Below are 20,754 nucleotides of genomic sequence, written 5' to 3'. Positions count from 1 at the left end.
TTTAGGACTGGGATTTTTTACTCACACAGGTTGATATGGCAGGCTAGAAATCACTATTCCAAAATACACATCTGTTCCTTAGTCTGGTTTATTTCAATCTTATCTATCAAAGGCCAGTTTGAACATTCTTCCACCAAAGTCTAACATGCTCAGGATCCAACACAGCTCAGTTCCTGGTGGCTCCCTTTGAATTCCACAAGCCAAAGTATATGGAGTGCAATCTTTTATAGTCTTGTAGCTGCCCAACACAATTCCTTTGGTTAGATGAAACTGCTGCTTAGTAATCCATAATGGTCAGTCAGTTTTGAGAAGAATCCCTGATATCTGAGTAGGCTTTTGACATTTGGAGATGGCGATTTGCCCTTCCATAGATAAATAATAGAAGCAGTAGCTTAGGTTTGCAAGCTAATGCATGTCTATGGATTTTTAGGTGGAGAGATTGCAGAAACTTTATCACCGAGGGTCTGTTAGAGGGGATAATGGATTGCTGCCTAGGAAGGGTGCATATCTCCCACATATACTGAACTTCAACAGTATCATAAAACTCAGTGGAGTTAATCCCCAAGGGAAATCAAAACATGGGAATGGTTTTTCTTAGAGCTTTACATTTTTTAGAACTGGGACACATGGACAGAACAGATACATGTCTGAATTGGAAATCTCTAGGTAGAGATAAAGCCCAATCTTTGATGCTAAATGTTGAAGCCACCATGTTATTGTAGTTAGTTATATATAATTAACATTAAGTTTCATGAATGTGCGTACTATTTCAGTGTGAGTTATGAAGTATGTCCTTTTATTCTCTTCATTTAGAAGATAAGGTTATGTAAAACTCCCTTCAAATTGAGTTCACTTCTTGGAGACTCCTTGGAGAATGAATGTCTTTTGTCCTAGTTATTTCATGGAATTCATTAAGCAGTTTCAAATATTATTTGTTATAAATCTGAGGACTTAATGCAGCTTGTACAGACAGTAGAATTCTGTCTCTCTTCTTTTCTTTCTGAGAATAGTCAACCCTTAAAGCTATGTCACAAACTGCTTTTGAAACTTAGATATTTCAGTTATAGGTAAATCGTACCAGAGCATCAAGCTAGAATTTGGCTGCAGGCATTAAAATAACCCCCTTTTGTAAGTTCTGGTTTCATAGATTCCTATAGCAATGATAAAAAATATATATTGTTTGAGTAAAGTAGTACTACAACTTTACTCAATGTATTATTAGAATTTTATTATTACTAGATAACTAAATATGTAGAGGATATTTTGAACCCTTATTTGTGCCCATATGTGTGTAAATTTGTGGAGAAATACATCTATTGAAGTGGGAACCCCCAACAAACAAGAAATTCGAGGATGACACTTGATGCTGTCAGTTGCAGATGACCAAAAAATTCATAAACCTATAAAGCAGAACAATCTGACTGAATTCACTAGTAGCATTTTCAAATGGTTTCTATATCCTTTTGCAGCTTTGGATTCAGTGAATTCAGAGCCAGGGGAATTTCTAGTCCTTTCATTTCCTCATTTCTCTGTCTACTTAATCATGTTTTCTTCCTGTCTTGCTAACCGAAGGAAAGCACTCTGTGTGCTATGTAAAAATATTCAATGCAAAATTATCCCAAAGCCATTATCCAATGCTGTCCAGAACGGGTCTCTTCAAATGTAAAAAAAAATTAATGATTTGACATCCTCAACAGGAGCAATCCTTACAGGCTATATCTTCACCAGCTCCATTCCTCTGAGTACCATACCACAGAAGCAAACAAGCCTATAGGATTGTGGCTCACCAGGCCATAAAATTGTACAGAACAAAAACACAAAGGTTCTTTTCAGAAGAAGACTTGTGATTGTCAGATTAAGTGGTCCAAGCTGTCTCTCTCGAACTGTCTTAGTGTACTCTAACTTGATGTTGTTGTGACACTTTAAGTGAGGGAGTCCTTTGTTGATACCAAATGCTGTGGCTTCTATGCTTTTACTTTGCTCTCAAAGAGTGCAGCTTAGTATGCTCCTAAGAAGTGCAGCTTAATACGCTCCTGTGCTATCAGACATAAAGCTTTGGGTGCTAAGCACTTTGATAGCAGAAAGTGAGTGTGTGTGCACATGTGTGCATATGTATTATCTGTTGCCTCAGGCTGGATGGGTGCCATCATCTACTATTAGCAGGTGCGGTCATAGTAGGAAATAGTAGGAAAACTACTTACCCCTCTATATCTTCTTGAAAAAGAGAAGAATTACTGTGACTTACATGTTCAGAATGGCTTTTGGAACTATCTTCAGAATCTTCACAACTTCTATTCATGATGTAATAATGTAATATCTCCATATATCATTGTACTTTTATGATTCATCTCCATTCTTTGGTTAATAATGTGGAAACATTGCTAATGGGCTTCACGTTACCACTTTTTTACTTTCATACATCAAGCACATGCTCTTGCATAAAGGTAGAAAAATTCCAATAAAAATGGCTGGAAATCACAAAAAGAAAAGGGATATTTCTACTCTCCTACCAGTCATCCCATTTAAGATGTCCTTATATTTACTCTAACTGGGGAAAATTAATACTTAATGGGAGAAACATCTAGGATACTATATGCAGCATCTTTTGGAAATGGCTGCAAGAAGTCTTACTTTAGATGAGTGTGCTATGAGTATAGCCAAATGCTTGTGTTCTTTTTGGAAAGATTTGTGGACAACCCTTGTGGACAAGAATTTTTCTGCACCCTTTGAATTACTGTAAATAGTAAAACCCACATCCCTAAGAAGGAATGGTTTCCCTGCCATACAGAATTGGCTAAATAAAGTTTACTTCTTTTGTAAGTGGGATGTGTCCCATTATAAAGTATCAGTTTGGCAGAATGCAACCTTTGGAGAACTATCCTTCATCCTTCATTCATTTGTGGGGGGGTTTTCCCTGGGGAGGGGCCTTACTTCCAAAATTTCATTTCATTTCATTTCATTTCATTTCATTTCATTTCATTTCATTTCTTTCTTTCTTTCTTTCTTTCTTTCTTTCTTTCTTTCTTTCTTTCTTTCTTTCTTTCTTTCTTTCTTCCTTCCTTCCTTCCTTCCTTCCTTCCTTCCTTCCTTCCTTCCTTCCTTCCTTCCTTCCTCCCTCCCTCCCTCCCTCTCTCTCTCTCTCTTTCGTTCTTTCGTTCTTTCTTTTTTTGTAACAATTTTATTAAAGATTACATTGTACAGATAAAACCAATGCAAATTATAAGAGTTAAAAAAGAAAAAAGAAAAAGAAAAAAGTGCAGAAAAAGAAAAAAAAATTAAAAGAAAAAAACAAGTAACTTCCCCTTTCGTCCCAGCAAGTATAAACAACTTTAACAACTTATCATTATCTCTTGAAATACAAGAAACAATCTCTTCACCCCATATCTCACCTCATTCTCTATAAACGAATCTTTAAAGCCTCATCATCTATCCTAATCAGCAAAAGTCCATTAAGGGTTACCAGAAATAACCACATATCTATTATAAACTTAATTGAATAAATCCACTTGAATTCATTCCTTTTACATTTATATCTCATTTTCTATTTTTAAACAAATCCCCCAAAGCTCATCATTCAAATACAATCAGTAAAAATCCAGTATAAGTTACTAGGGATAATAACATGACTTTTTAAACCTTATTCAGATACATTTAAAATACAGCAAATAAATTCTTTCCCATAGAACTCTTATCTATAAACAAAACCCTAAAACATCATCATCTAGTCCTGGTCAGAAAAAAATCATTAAAAAGTTCCAAAAATAGCAACATATCTATTTTAACCTTAGTCAAATAAACCCACTTTATATTCCTTCCCCTTGCTCCCAACAATCTTAATCTTTAGTCCCTTCAAATAGTGTCCCTACACTTGGTTTCTTTTCATTTTCACTTTGTCTCTTCTCACAAAGTGTCAGGTCTACGATGTTCAAGCCCCAGTGCAGGCAAATCTCTTGAAATCCAAAGCAGATTAAAAAAAGACTTCATTTATTGGATGATACATGCAGCTCTAAGCCAAGCATTGCTAAAACTAACGCCCGCGTAATTTAATCTCTACTTTTATCCCCCTTCAGTTCTAGGCACCACTTTTGGTTCTCACAGATATGTGGCCTTGTACATTCCAATTCCTGATAACACATCTTCCTCCTGGCCTTCAATCTTCCTCAGGTTCTGTCTGCTTTCACTCCCCCCTCCCCCACCAGTGAGAATGGCAGAATCAAAGCAAGCTAAGAAAACATTAAAATAAAATAAAATAAGAAAAATTGAATAAGAAAAACATTAAAATAAAATAAAATAAGAAAATAAGAAAAAATGAAGCAGGGCAAAGGCTAATAGAGTTCTGTCAAGAGAACAAGCTAGTCATAGCAAACACTCTTTTCCAACAACACAAGAGATGACTCTACACATGGACATCACTAGAGGTCAATACCGAAATCAGATTGATTACATACTTTGCAGCCAAAGATGGAGAAGCTCTATACAGACAGCAAAAACAAGACCAGGAGCTGACTGTGACTCAGATCATGAGCTTCTTACTGCAAAATTTAGGCTTAAATTGAAGAACATGGGGAAAACCACTAGACCACTCAGGTATGACTTAGATCATATTCCTTGTGAGTACACAGTGAAGGTGATGAATAGATTTAGAGGATTAGATTTGGTAGACAGAGTGCCTGAAGAACTATGGACGGAGGTCCGTAACATTGTACAAGAGGCAGCAACTAAAACCATCCCAAAGAAAAAGAAATGCAAGAAAGCAAAATGGCTGTCTGATGAGGCTTTACAAATAGCTGTGGAAAGAAGGAATGTGAAAAGCAAGGGTGAAAGGGAAAGATATAAGCAACTGAATGCAGATTTCCAGAGAACAACAAGGAGAGATAAGAAGGCCTTCTTAAATGAACAATGCAAAGAAATTGAGGAAAACAACAGAATGGGGAAGACTAGAGATCTCTACAAGAAAATTGGAGATATCAAAGGAACGTTTAGTGCAAAGATGGGCATGATAAAGCACAAAAAAGGTAGGGACCTAACAGAAGCAGAAGAGATTAAGAAGAGGTGGCAAGAATACACAGAAGAACTCTACAAGAAAGATCTTAATGTCCCTGATGTCCATGCTGGTGTGGTCACTGACCTTGAGCCAGACATCCTAGAGAGTGAAGTCAAGTGGGCCTTAGGAAGCATTACTAACAACAAAGCTAGTGGAGATGACAGTATTCCAGCTGAGTTATTTAAAATACTAGAAGATGATGCTGTTAAAGTGCTGCACTCAATATGTCAGCAAGTTTGGAAAACGCAACAGTGGCCACGGGATTGGAAAAGGTCAGTTTACGTTCCAATTCCAAAGAAGGGCAATGCCAAAGAATGCTCAAACTATCGCACAATTGCACTCATTTCACATGCTAGCAAGGTTATGCTCAAAACCCTACGAGCTAGGCTTCAGCAGTATGTGAACCGAGAACTACCGGATGTACAAGCTGGGTTTCGAAGAGGCAGAGGAACTAGAGATCAAATTGCCAACATTCGCTGGATTATGGAGAAAGCATGAGAGTTCCAGAAAAACATCTACTTCTGCTTCATTGACTATGCAAAAGCCTTTGATTGTGTGGATCACAACAAACTGTGGCAAATCCTTAAAGAGATGGACCAGACCATCTTACCCGTCTCCTGAGAAATCTGTATGCGGGCCAAGAAGCGACAGTTAGAACCGGTCATGGAACAATCGATTGGTTCAAAATAGGGAAAGGAGTACGACAAGGCTGTATGCTGTCACCCTGCTTATTTAACCTATATGCAGAGTACATCATGAGAAATGCCAGGCTGGAAGAATCACAAGCCGGAATTAAGATTGCAGGAAGAAACATCAACAACCTCAGATATGCAGATGATACCACCCTAATGGCAGAAAGTGAAGAAGAACTAAAGAGCCTCTTGATGAGGATGACAGAGGAGAGTGCAAAAGCTGGCTTGAAACTCAACATTAAAATAATGAAGATCATGGCATCTGGACTCATCAATTCCTGGCAAATAGAAGGGGTAGAAATGGAAGCAGTAACAGACTTGATTTCTTTGGGCTCCAAGATCACCACAGACGGAGACTGCAGCCATGAAATTAAAAGACACTTGCTCCTTGGGAGGAAAGCTATGGCAAACCTAGAGGAAGGAGAGGACGGCAGAGGATGAGATGGTTCAATAGCATCATTGAAGCAATGAGCATGAAACTGAGCAAACTCAGGGAGGCAGCGAAGGACAGGAAGACCTGGTGTGATATGGTTCATGGGGTCACGAAGAGTTGGACACAACTTAACGGCTGAACAACAACAAGAAAACATTCCCTAAAATCAAAGTATACTATAGCGTTAGCTAAACTAACAAAGCAGTCCTCTAGTTAATATATATCTTGATCGCTGCAGATTCTGACACAAAGTGACTGACAACATTAACAAGTCCCTTTTGTAGATCCAATATAAAAAGGTTGTCCAAGTCACTCTTCTGGTCTATTATTTGTATGTCCTTTTTAGTTATTAAAACATAAGCCAGTGTCATTTGTAAATCCATGTTTCATCTTGTTCCATATCCTTCTTGTAGTCTGTCATTTTTAAGTCCACATTTGAATCAATTTCATTCTTTTCCAGTAAAACTTGTTCCTCTTCCATAGCATCATTTACTCTATCAATAATGGTAGAAATCTTTAAAAATAACTTCTGAGTCATTTGTTCTCACATCTCTCTCAATACATCCATTGTTTTATTTGCTTCTGGTGACCTCTAGTGTCCAACCTTCAAAATCCCATCTTATCATATTGTTTTTCTTCTGAATGCAAAAATTTGGCTAGTTTCCCATAGGAAGGATTTTTCTATTTAATTTCCAATTTATATTAAATCCATTTATAACTTCTTAAAAACAACACTCCAATCACCCTTTTCCAAAAAGCAAATTTTTATAAATCTGTTTTTGTCACAGTTTTTCAGGGACATCTTCAGTTCATCATATCCTCACCAGAAGTCTACACAGCTTTATTTTCCAAGAAAGCTGACAGAAGTAGCTTTTGCAGGTTTTTGCTACTTTAATCGGAATGATTAAAGCAGCATAACAGCCCAAACTCCTTTGGAATTGCGGGCAACATTGCAACACACGTAGAGGAGGGTGGAACTTGTGGTACAGTGCTGCAACCATGCTATAATCACACACACACCTTCCTGGGGATGCTGTTAGTTGATGGAGTCCATTTGGGAACCATTGATATAAATAAAAGTAATGCTGGAAGCTCATGTATTTCTTTGCAGCATGCAATTCTCCCTCCCTCCCTCTCTCAAAGATGTGAAAGGTCAAGATGAAAGCCCTGGGGGCATCAAGGTCAGCAGGCATTTCCAGATCTTTTGTTGGGGACTCCAGCCCTGGCACATGTTAAATTAACACAACTTTTGGTATTTCAATGATCTCATCACATCTTCTAATGATATACAGAGACTGCTTTAAAACAACATCCATCTCCTTTACCTTTAGGTACTTTACCTTTGACTTTACCTTTGAGTTCTAAAACGACTTTACCTTTGAGTAGACTCCCCATGTGGAAAGCAACTTTTCCTCTCTTTCTTTTTGCTCTACCAATAAGTTAAGTACTAAGCTGTCCTTAGTGTTAACAATAGTGCAATGCTTTTCCTTCTTGCTAGCATATGACCACCTGTGCAGACCTTTCGGCTCATTTAGCATAAACATCAGCAGGAGGGGAAAACTCTTTCTGAGACAAGAGTCATTAGGATGTTCCTCAGTAATGCTTTCCTGTGGTTCAAATAATGACAGTTGCCTCCCTGTTCACCAAATATTTACATTTTTAATGCTACCACAGAGTGTCTGCCACAGAGGTGAGTTAGATGCTGCTTCAGATTTCTTGCATATCTCAAGGTTGTTTGCATGATGAAAATAACAAGAGGTGGGATCCACAGAATTGGTTGGCTCCTTCTGAATGTACAAAGGATGTGCGTGCTCTGGACTTGTGTACTTCAAGTAGCAGCAGCCCACAGGTATTTGGGGAAACTGCTGGAAGACAGTTTTAGTTATTTCTGTTACGTGGATTTTTCTTTCTTTCCTCAGAGTTGCTCTTCTTGGAAATTCCAGGGGCCTTTAGTCATCTAACCCTTCAGACTGGGTTAAATCAAAAGCAGAGTGGGGAGACCAGGTTGAACCAGAAAGAAAGAAGAAAAAGGCTGCCGTTAAGCTCACAAATATGCAAGTTCTGTTTGTACAGCACAGGATATTTTAGATGTCTTACTGCTAGCCAAATGATAAACCAACATACAAAGAAGGAAAGGATAACAGTCCACAAAAATGAGGAAGGAAAACTCTACTGTAAGGGCTATAAAAATTAGCTTAGATAGATAGATAGATAGATAGATAGATAGATAGATAGATAGATAGATAGATAGATAGATAGATAGGCGCGCGCGCACACACACACACACACGTGCAAGTTGCCAAAACTGTCCCAATCTCTTTATTTAGATCCTGTTGTGTTATATTTCAGGGCAAATAGATTATTTCATGGCTGCTTACAGTGTGTGTTTGTTTGTGTGTGTGTGTGTGTATGAATTAATAGGGAAGCATAAAGCCTCACCAGCTCACAGCAGCATGTCTCAGGGGAAAATAAGAATATAAAAAATAATCAGTGGCAGTTTAAAAATTTAGTCAGGCACTGTTAATTAAAAAAAGCACATTGGAAGAAAACAGAAGAACAATTTTTAACACTCTTTAGCTGGAAAGAGAGCCAAATGTTCAGTTTGTGGGTGGGAGTTTCACAGAGAGGAGAACACTCTTGGTACCAAGCATGACTACCTTAATCGTGGGCTTGTGAGCAACATCCCAGCCTGAAGACTTGGGCAGATACATACAAACCTTAACAGTTTGTTTCATATTGTCATTGAAAGTGTCCAATCTAAAATCAATGTATTTCTTTGTAAGAAACCCAACCTGAGATTGCGATTTTATGATTTTTGAAGAATGAGGAGGAGTTAATGAAGACTTTATTCTGAATCGAAAATGCTGCAGTAACTTTCATCCACTTCAGGATTTTTTCCCCCCTGCTAAATATGGAAGGAAATTGGGAAATTCATAAAGATGATAATTATTTCCCTCTCGTTAGAAAATTGCTGTGAATGTATGTAAGAGCAAAAAAAAAAAAAAAAAAAAGGCTATGCTATATGTGAAAGGTAACGGAGGGAGCAAGGGAAACCAGATTTGATTCAGACATTTGGCAAATTTTCTCATTTGTAAATCTGAACAGGTGCTTTAAGTTTCGGGCTGTTTGAACCGTCATGCCCTCAGATAAAATAGTGCAGCATTCTAAAGGAGAAGGGATATAGATGCAAGCCATATTGATGTTGCCTTTGCCCATTATTTAAGATAATTTTCTTTTCTTGCCTTTTCAGGTACTATGCTATCTGCTGCCAGCCATTGGTTTACAGGAATAAGATGACTCCACTACGCATTGCTTTAATGCTGGGTGGCTGCTGGGTAATCCCAATGTTTATTTCTTTTCTCCCTATAATGCAAGGCTGGAATAGCATTGGCATCATGGACCTGGTGAGTAGATCTCAGTTGCCTGATGTGAAACCTATTCCAGGTCAAAATCAAAAGACCTCTTTTTTTTTCTTTGCCTACAACACTGTTTAGCTTTGAAAGATTGTGTTCTATTATAATGGATTTAAAGTATAAATTATATACATTATAAATGTGTATTTTTCCCCTCTAGACCAGCCTTTCTCAACCTTTTTTCTTTGGAGGAACCCTTGAAATAATGTTCAGGTCCCATAAAAATGGCAACAATTCATATTCACTTCTAATCTGCGCAATCCCCTTTTTGCAAATTTTACCACAGCAGCAAAGCAGCAGGCCAGCAGCTGAGCCGTGGTGCATAAAAATTCCCACCACTGTGAGTGCTAGCATTGTGCAATGCACAAAGTTCATTTTTCAGTGATGATCCCTCATGGAACCTATAAATGACCTCTTGTGGAAGTCTAGAATTCCACAGAATCCCAGTTGTGAAATGCTACACTAGGCCCTCAATATTTTGAACAGTTTAAAATTCTATCATAATAAAAGAAAGTTGCAAGAAAAAAACAATAAAAATAAATATTTTTGAAGTAAGACAAAATAATGTTAAAATTGATTCGTTGCTGTATATGATCCTAGATTAGTTAAACTACAACCCAGTCAGATTTGAGCTAGCCTGACCTCTGAGCGGAGGGGTAGCATCCAAACGTTTTAAGGACAACTCCACTTAGTCCATGTTTGTTGCTGTCTATATGGAAACTAGCACAGGCCTTGAGTAAGAACAGGTGATGGACCTCTTGTGTGATATTCTGGCTTTTCTAAATAACTTGCTTCTTTTTAGATTTTTTATGGTTGTAGTATTTTTATTGTATTTTTACTGTGTAAGCCACCCAGAGTCATAACAGATTAGAGCAGCCTATAAATTTCATAAATAAAACAAAAAAATAACAAATGGATACTGTGACAATCCAGTCCAAATATTTCAAAATGTTTCCAGAGAACGTACACCATCACATCTGGGATCAGGAAGCTAAATTTTTCTCCATATCATAGAGCTGAGTAAATGTACCATCCAAAATGTATGTTACTTGCATTTTCAAAATGGCTTTAACCATCAGGCAAACTCTTCAACTTGCTGTTCTCTTCTATTTGTGGCTCACTGTGATTTGGATGGTTATTATAAACTTGAGTCCTTCGTTGTTAGAGATTTATATGGCAATGGAAAGTTTGCTCACTGAATCCTAGAACTGGAAATGTCTGTAAAGTTAAGGTTATATTTAGTCCATTCCAGTACTCTGTGTTCGTTTATTTTAAAATGTTTGATTAAAAGTAAAAGAGTTAAAACAGGGCTGGGACATTCATTACCCCAGAGCCCCTTTACTGCCTTTAGATCTATTGTTATAAGCCCCGGTATTCTCTTTGGCCACAGCAGTTAGAGTGGTATCCCATAATCCTGCGGTCAAAAGCACACAAAAATAATAGTTAACTTCTAAAATAGGCTAAAAGTATCATTTCTTTCTCAAGCAACCCTCCAAGACCCAGGTGGAAACAATAGAAAAGCCTGGCCTTGTCCAAGTGAATATGTTCGTATTGTGTTCATATTGTACTTCTGATGGGGGAGATCTTGGTTACATAAGACGAAACATGTCTATTTGAACAGAGGTAGATCTGAGGATGCTTTCTGGAAGAGTGGTTTCCTTAAGGGAATCCCTATAGTTCAAGGATAGGCAATCTTTCCACCTTTTTTGGGTGTGCCCAGACTATCTGAAGTTATAGTATACCTTTTGGAAAAAAAGTCACGGAACTTTGTTTTTGTACACAATAACTGCAGCGAGATTATTGTAAGCACAAAGATGGAAAGATTCAGCAATACCTACAATGGAGGAATGGTTGGTAAAGATGATGGAACTTGTTGAGATGGCTAAATTGACTTCTTTGATCAGAGAAAAAACAATATCTGCATTTACTGGAAATGGCATTTACTTTCATTATAGAAAGAAGAGAGCTATGTTGTAACCATAGAGTAAGAGATAAATTTATAATTAGAACTGCTGTAAAGAAGATCAGAAGCTACTTCTTTGTTATCTTTTTTCTTTCTTTTCTATTTTTCTTCTACTTTTTTCCTTTCTTGCACTTTTAGCTTTCTCTTTGATGGAAGTTGTAGTTGTAGTACACCTTTTTTTAAAGTGTAGCACTGAACAGTACAAAAGTAGAATCTGGTGATATGATCCAGGGGCTCTGGGGGTATTAAAAACCTTTAGATAGTCTCTGCCAAGTCTGCCCAGCATATTTGATTTTCATTAGAGCTACTGACCACATGGGAGAACGTGGAGTATTTACGGTTCTACTTATTCTATGACTCATGTAGCCTAGAAGGTTGGGGGTGGAATCAGCCAAATAACATCAAATTTTGGACCATTCTCTTGCCCCCAAGGCTGTTGGGAACTTTTCTAAGCTGTGTATCATGTTTCTACAGTTCTGTAACCACACAGATCCAGGAGCTTCTAAAAATAAGTATTTGGAAGCTTTTGCATTGGAAAGGCCTCTCTGAGCTGTGATGAACTTCAAGGTTTTGAAAGAAAAAAAATATATATGAAGTTTTGAGAGGTACCAGAACTCACTACAGAACCTAGATTTTTTTTTTTTTAACAATTACAAGTGAAAACAAAAGTGAAAGGCAATGCAAACAGAGCTTTAAAAAGAAGATAAGCCTTTTCCAGGAATTCTCAGTGAGAACTCATAAAGATGGAACAAATTTTATTCTACGTCATATCATTTACTTTTGCTTCCTTTCAGGATTTGCAGTTTTATATTCTTTTTCACTCAATGTTGTTAATCAACTCTACTTCCTAAGATTCCTGTTATTTTAAGAAAATTTGCAACTGCCAATAGAGACTTGCATAGCAGTATAAATCTTCATGCCTTATAGACAGCTACAGATAAGTATAAACAATAATCTACAGCAGTGTTGTCCAAACTTGGCCACTTTAAGATGAGTGGACTTCAACTCCCAGAATTCCCCAGCCAGCTGTGCTAGCTGGGGAATTCTGGGAGTTGAAGTCCACTCATCTTAAAGTGGCCAAGTTTGGACAACACTGATCTACAGTAAGACCCAAAGGTAGATGTTTTGAATCAATTAACAAGTCTGCGTCTCTCCATAATATTGATGGAATCATCCCTTTGGAATCATCCTAACCTGAGATTTCTGGTTTTACAATCCCAGAATCCTAGAAGATTATGATAGGAAAAAGAATGCTTATTTTGCTCTTAATAATCTATTTTCCCAGTCAATTTGTCTTTTAATTCAGAAGTATTATAGAAGGATGAGACACAGCCATTTTTTACTATTAGACTGAAAAGAAAACAACAGTTAAGTGATCAAGGCTTTGTATGCTGAGTCACACAGTAATCAGCTCATGGAAGAGACATTCATTCTTACATATACTCTGGATATCTTTTGTCTTCTATTAGGCATACTGGATGATTGACAATGCACAACAGCATTTAGACTGCTTTCCAGAACACTTCAGTAGATGTATTGTTCAAATAAAACGTTTGCTTAATTAATCCCCTCCCTACTCTCCATTGATTTCCTTTCTGAAAGTTTGTTTTTCTGTATTTATTGCCTTATACTGACATTATTCCATCTCTCATGATAATAGTTCTTTAAATGGAGCTTCCTTATCCATTACAGAGTTTGCTGTCAGTAACACGAGAGGCACTGTTTATGAGTTGTAAATGGTGTCAACTGTTTGGCACATGTAACACCACTGCTTTGGGGGCTGCATTGGTTGCCAGTGTGTTTCCGGGTGCATTTCAAGGTGCTGGTTGTCACCTTTAAAGCCCTTCATGGCTTGGGACCAGGTTACCTGAGGGACCGTCTTCTCCCTGTTGTTTCTACCCATCCAATCCGGGCTGGCAGGATGGGCATGCTACAGGTCCCGTTGGCCAAGGAATGACCAGGTAGTGTGCCTTTTCTGCCATAGTGCCTGTCCTCTGGAACATCGTCCCTCCTGAGATTAAGATGACCCCGACCCTGCTGGCCTTTCGGAAGGCCTTGAACACCTGGCTATGTGCCCAGGCCTGGGGTCCAAGTATCTGGAGGGCCCCATTTCCTGGTTACGTTGACACCGATGGAGTATAATATCTCTTGGCTGCTATCTGTGTTTAATTTCTTTTTTGTATTCTGTTTTAACTGTTTTTATGATTGTTCGCCACCCAAAGTCACTGGTTTGAGACGGGCAGCTATACAAATTTAAATAAATAAATAAATATTCTTTCCATGAAATATGGATCTGATGTAAACTTTGTTTTTAATTCATACAGGTAGTCCTTAATGACCATTCATTTAACAATGGTTTGAAGTTACAATGGCCTCAGAAAAAGTGCTTTACGACCTGTACTTGCACTTACAACTGTCGCAAACTGACGCACCATGAGATTTGTGATTTTTTTACGATGGTTGTTAAGCGAATTGCAGCAAAAAACATCAATTGGGGAAGTTGGATTCACTTAATGACCATGTGATTTGCTTAATGACTGTAGTGATTTGCTTACTGTGGTCATTAGGTGAGGACTACCTGTACAGTTCATAGTAACCATGCAGATTCTATAGCATTTGAGGGGTTTTTTTTTGTTGTTTTTTTTTAACTCACCCTAGCTATCGCAGGGAATCATGAGCAGATGGAGAAAAGTTCTGAGCCGGTTTATCACTCTGGCCCTTTCAAATGTAATGAAATCACAACTCCTGAAATTCCCTTCCTGCAGAGCTGAATGAAATAATACTGATATTTGGCATCATCTCTACTGTAATGGTTGTCACTGGTTCCGTGTGTAGAATAGTCTTTCTCAGCATGGAATCCTGCAAAATATCCTCCAGGTATTTTGGAACCACAATTTCCAGATCTGGAGTTTACAACATCAATCAATGGCATTCATTATAATAAATACAATATTTTCTTCAGAAACTTAGTAATGTTTAATTTTCTTTCTCTTCCCATCCCCACCCTTCACCAAAACATATATATACTGGACAACAGAACAGATTTTTACACACTCAAAAAGTAACCGCCCAGAGTCGCTCAGAGTTGGGCGCCATAAAAATTTAATAAATTATCATTATTATTAATTGCATTTTATTTGTTCCCCATTCTGATATTTCAATACCATATTTTCTTTTTGAAGTAATTCAAGAGTTGCTGAATATAGAGGAAACATTCAAGAGAGTTAACAACAATGGAAAAATACAATTAATAGGACAAATCATAATTATGAAAGAAAAATTTGCTAAGTGTGAGAAAAAAATTGGATTAGAGGTTGCTGAAGAAAGATTGGTGACGCTAACCTCATTTGTATGCATGGGCAAATGAAACTAAGAAAGAATGTTTTATTATCAGGGATATTTCAGTAGGCCTCTAACCTTTCTCTGCCTTTTTGTTCACCTCCTCAGATAGAGAAAAGGCAGTTCAACAATGTGTCCAACTCAACTTACTGCATATTTATGGTCAACAAGCCGTATGCCATCACCTGCTCAGTTGTAGCGTTCTACATTCCATTTCTGCTAATGGTTCTAGCCTACTACCGAATATATGTTACAGCTAGGGAGCATGCTCACCAGATACGAATCCTACAGCGTGCAGGGGCACCAACTGATGGGCGGCCCCACCATCCAGATCAGCATAGCACACACCGTATGAAGACTGAGACTAAAGCTGCAAAGACCCTCTGTATCATCATGGGTTGTTTCTGCTTATGCTGGGCACCTTTCTTTATCACAAACATAATAGACCCTTTCATACATTATGCAGTTCCTGGTCAGATATGGACTGCTTTCTTGTGGCTGGGATACATCAATTCAGGACTGAATCCCTTCCTTTATGCATTCTTGAACAAGTCTTTCAGACGTGCCTTCCTCATCATCTTGTGTTGTGGTGATGAACGGTATCGAAGGCCTTCCATCTTGGAACAAACTGTACCTTGTTCTACAACTACTATCAATGGATCAACTCATGTATTGAGGTGAGTTCAAGACTGTATCTACTTTGATGGAAGCTAAAAGAATGACATACTTCTTTTTTAAATAAATGTTTGAGAAAATATTTTTTCCTGAGTATGTTTTAGCTGTTAGTTTATGAATTCATAAAGGAAACCTGATATTTTTACTTTAATTAGTGGCATATCCTAATTTATAATTTTCTAAATGTCTATATACATTTTCAGGTGGAGGGACAGAAATTTCATGAAACTTTTGCAGTACAGTAGAATTTCTGTGTGTGTGTGTGTGTGTGTGTGTGTGTGTGCTTAAACTTCTCTTCTTTGTTACCTTTAAATTTGCAGAGAGGCCATTAATGAGTAAAATTTCAGTTTTGTGTGAGACAGGTTGAGGTGAAACTACAAAGACAAGGGTGTTTGTGTGAACAAAATTATATTGTGTTAAATAAGAACATGGTTCAGTGAAAAGCCTAGGTCGAGAGATATATCCTAATGTATTGTCGAAGGCTTTCACGGCCGGAATACGATGGCTGGTGTGGGTCTTCCGGGCTGTGTGGCCGTGTTCTGGAAGTTTTGTTTCCTAACGTTTCGCCAGCATCTGTGACCGGCATCTTCAGAGAACAGGAGCACAGACAGGAGCAGTTCTCTCTGTGCCCAGGATGAGGTGATCCTTTTGTGGGTATTTATAGAGATCGGGGGGGGGGGGGATTGGGTGTGTGTGGTGGGGGGTTAGGGTGTGTGTGTGGGGGGTGGGGTTTGGGTTAACGAGTGGCTGCTTGTTTTGGTGTCAGAATATGTGTTTATCTTCCTGGGGATTAGGCAGGGTTTTTTCTTCTATTGAGTTGTTAACGAGTGGCTGCTGGGAGTGATTAGTATGTTCATTGTGTGAGCTGCTCACATGTCCTGGTGTGCTCCTGCTCTCTGAAGATGCCGGTCACAGATGCTGGCGAAACGTTAGGAAACAAAACTTCCAGAACACAGCCACACAGCCTGGAAGATCCACACCAGCCATGATATATCTTAAACTTGTACTGAAGGTCCAAAAGGTTCAGCATCAACCACAACTAAAGGAATGAATTCCGAGTGGGCCGCTTCTATACAAAGCACACACTCCTGGGTCATTGCATAGCAAATCTCTGGCAGTTGCAGTATCTTCAAGATATCTCCCTTAGATCTCAGCTAAGAGGCATGTTCATAACACATGAAACATTTCCTAACCTCCAGTAAGCTTCTCATCTCTACATAATCTAATCTCTGTGTAATGGAATGCTTTCTGCAAAACAGACAGATATTTGGTCATGATTACAGTTATTTTGAAGGGTTTCCCCAAGGCAGCATCAAGTTGTTAATTTTTCTTGCTGATAATGCTGTAGGATGGATAGTTTTGCTATTAAGAGAAAAAGAAAAAAAGTATTAATAGGTAAACAGTGGGCACTTTCTTGCTGCTGCTATTTTCATTCCCCAGTCCCTCAACAATAGTTTGAAAATTTTCTTCTAATTCAAGCAGATTAAATTAGCGAAAATCACGTCAGTACCTCATCTGCTGCAGGTTCTGCAATAACAAAAATCCTTTTAATCCATTCCATAGAGAAAAAAAAAGAAGAAAAAAAGGGGGGGAAATTAAGCAGCCTGTTGCTTTGCATTGCTTGCCCCTTCCCTAAGAGAAGAGGGAAACTGACAGCATCCTAGGCATTTCACCTTTTCCTGCTTTCCCTGTTACAGGAAGTGGGATTTGCAAAACTGTCAAGGCAACCTTTCCTTTAGAGGACCTGGTGGGCAGCTGATGTTCAGGAGGGCTGAAGCAAAAGTTCTCCCTCCCGTGGAGATGCTTGCCTGCAAACTCCACCAAACTTCTGCATTTCCAGCTGAGAATGGTTCTTTTTGCACCACAGTTGAGCTGGAAGCAAATCCGTTCAGCTGCTGAGCAGAGGCAGTGGTGTGGGATGACAAGAGTGGTGATCTGATCTTAGAGTAGCATAAATCCCTTGTATGGATGGATGGATAGATAGATAGAATCAAATGGTAAGTCTAGGGAACATGAGAAATCTGTGATGGTTCTTTGCAGGTTATACTAGTAGTTTCAACCACATAAAGAACATGTGTTGAATAACCCTGAGCCTTATTTGTTCATTTGAATTATTTATATTCCATATTTCACTGCCTACTATTCAAAGTTGCTCTCAAACATTAAAATACAATTACTCTTAAAACGGGGTGTATGGTTTTAAAGAAAACCATGTTTAAAAAAAAACAGCAAAAAAATTATCTTTCAAAGGCTTGGGAAAATAGAATACTCTTGATTTAAAGCTAGAAATGGGAAAAAGTCAATACTACATTAATATCTTTAAGTAAGTGAAAATAAATTTGTATTTTAGGGCAAATCTCTCAGTTTTGTTTTTGCTCAGTTTCTTATTTTCTTGACTATAAATATATTTTGTTTCCACATTGATTTACAAATTCAGCAAACACTACATGAAACCTTGTGTGGATTTTCATGTGTGCTACTCCTAATATCTATTGTATACAGTTTTTCTGTACACTTGGAAAAAAAGTTCTCATAATGTAATGTATTATTTGTACTTATTTTTCCCTAATATATGCAATTTATGAGTATTTTATGAGGTGCAAACCACATCACCAAATTTCCAAAGATGTCAGTTTCAGTGCACATGGATATGGAGAGATGCAGTTTGGGGAAATCATTTAAAAATCAGATGGAACTGAACTGATTTTCGTGGAAACACCTGTAAAGCAGAGTCTCAGAAGAACTCAACAGATGGATAGATTCATATGACAGCAGACTGTTGGTGGGGCCTGCAATCCCAGAATCCTTTTCTCTATATATGAAGGAGCTTAATAATGCACAGGATCATATGTATAGCAATTGATACGGGTCATGCTAGAGTGGCCTTTTTTCTTACTGGCACATGGTATTTATTGTTTCCCCCTGCTATTTGTGGGTTGGAAGTTGTTTCATCTGGAGAAAATTAACTTTAGGAGGTTCGTGCTTTAAAGTAGAAGCAGGGCCTTCTAAAAAATGGGGAGGTCTGTGATTTTGTGGCATGTGTTACATAGTCCAGAGATAGGCAGCTGTTTGGTATCTTGGTAATATTTTTGGCAGTTTGCATGGGATGAAAAAGGCATATATTCAAGTTGGAGGATATGTTCTGTATTTTATGTTAGCTTTTATTTATTGCCCTGAGTAGGGTTTTTTTTGGGGGGGGGGTATTTTTTAATTATTGCTCCAACTCATTTTGAAAAGGCAGTTATATAAATAATCCAAATAATAATCGTGATAATATTTTAAAAAGTCGTTTTTTCTTTTTAAAATATATTAAAATATTTTAGGGTTTATGCTCCAGCTTTTTTTTTTTTTTTCCTGCCTCAGAATGATGGTAAATTGTTGACCTGGACAGAGGGGGATTCTGGAGATGCAGGTTGCTTACCCCTGAAAGAAAGCTTAAGGATTTGTCACTATGGCTCACAAAATGTTTGTTTGGTTTATGGAATTGCTTAGGTATATCCCAGCCATCATTTATTTGAGATTGCTGTTGTTTTTTGTAAAGGTCATGTGGACTTATGACCTTTAACTTTTACTTAGTTGCTGTGATGGATAATACATAAATGTTTCAAGGGAGCCAGGTAGTTTATGTTTCTTTCGCTGGTTCATGTTAAATAAATCTTAATGCCTCGACATTTTCCAGACTCTACTTAACCGTGAAAACTTGCTTCATCATCATGCCGGCTCGCTTGTATCCATCCTCTCCCAGCTGGAGACCCTTAACGATCGAATGTGACTGCACAGAAATGCGTGCTGTGCACCCGCTTCATCAGGCAGCAATTATGTTTTGTTTCCTCAGCTTCCTGAACTGATGAGGAAGCTATTTTCTTAGCTTCCTGTGTGACTAAAAACTTTACCTGGGAATTAAGGATAGAGACTCATCCTGATTATGATTGGTGGTCCATTGTGCTCTCTGTAGAGTTGGGCTTACATTACGTGAGCCAATTTTTTTAAAAAAGGTGCCATTGGAGTCAGCCAACTAATGGTATTAGGAGCAGCAGAGAGCCTTCCTCCCACCCCAAGAGACTTACTTTATACCTGTAGCTTTATACCTGTGTTTCAGTGGTGGAGTTTTGCAAGGAAGTGGCTGAAGTCACAGCTGCTACTTAGCTGGAGAAAAGATTCTATACTACTCGCTACATCATGGGAAAGGTATGGCTCTCCAGCTATGATCATCTCAGGGGTAAAAGAAAGCAAGACGTGTGCTTCATTGATTGACTAGCCACCTGAGGCTTTCCCAACAGATCTAATTTCCTAAATATAATCTATCATGCAGGGAGAATTTTATAGTGACACTCTAACTCCAGTGGATGTATAGACTGGACCCCCTGGAAAGGAAATTAATATCTCAATTTGGGGAATAATGAGAGTTAGGATTACAGGGATCCTGGAAATAATCCATACCCGCTCTTATTTTGTTGAAGGGTAGGATATCTGTTGCACCTCATAATGCTAGTTTTTCTAACATGCGAGACCCAAAGGAACATGCACATTTGGTAAGAGGGAGAATATAAGGAAATTCAGTGTAGCATAGTGGTTAAGGTGTTGCATTAAGAGTCGGAAGATGGGGTTCAAATCTACCTGCAGCTGTAAAGCTCATGGCTGACTTTGGGCCAGTCACTCTCTATCAGCGCAAAGCACCTCACAGGTTTGTTGATTTCAGAAAAAAATGGGAGGAAGGAATGCTGCATATGTTGCCTTGAGTTCCTGGAGGAAAGGTAGAATATAAAACAAATTCTGTCTTTGCAATTTATTTTCCCTATGGGGAAAAATGTGTTGTGTTGACAGCAATATTTCCTTACATTCCTGAACATTTGGGTTAGCAGAGAAAAGAATAGTGAGCTCTTTGGTGTAGTTACAACATATGAGGCTCATCAGCAAATTGAGGGAGACATTTAATGACAATCCTTGTTGTTTGATGTTATATAAGGTATGTTCAGGCCAGCATTGAGGGATGCTTTTCATTTATCTTCTGTAACTCTTGTGCTGTTTATTTTCTGTATGCTTTTTTCTAATTCTCTATATTTATATCTATATATGTATGTATGCATTTACTCACACATTTATGCATCCTGCTGCAGTTATGGATTTTTATTTATTTATTTATTTTTCTTGTAGACATACACACATCTAACAGATTTGATTATGTTGCTACAAAT

General features: G+C 38.1%; 1 protein-coding gene across 10 annotated transcripts in view; it reads left to right on the top strand.

Annotated features, from left to right (window-relative positions):
- The window catches only part of HTR4 (5-hydroxytryptamine receptor 4), a 239,355-nt gene that overhangs the window by 127,275 nt on the left and 91,326 nt on the right, over nt 1-20,754 (top strand). For all 10 annotated transcript variants that reach the window (XM_088133628.1, XM_088133626.1, XM_088133630.1 and 7 more), the window contains 2 exons: nt 9,420-9,573; nt 14,993-15,561. In XM_088133628.1, the coding sequence (XP_087989754.1) occupies nt 9,420-9,573; nt 14,993-15,561 (723 nt within the window). The remainder of the gene's footprint in view (nt 1-9,419; nt 9,574-14,992; nt 15,562-20,754) is intronic.

Source organism: Python bivittatus, unplaced genomic scaffold (genome assembly GCF_059951505.1).
Source record: "Python bivittatus isolate LINGU-HERP-01145 unplaced genomic scaffold, Pbiv_v1 ctg000080_np1212, whole genome shotgun sequence".
NCBI classification, from domain to species: domain Eukaryota; kingdom Metazoa; phylum Chordata; class Lepidosauria; order Squamata; family Pythonidae; genus Python; species Python bivittatus.
This window is presented reverse-complemented; position numbering and strand designations above follow the sequence as displayed.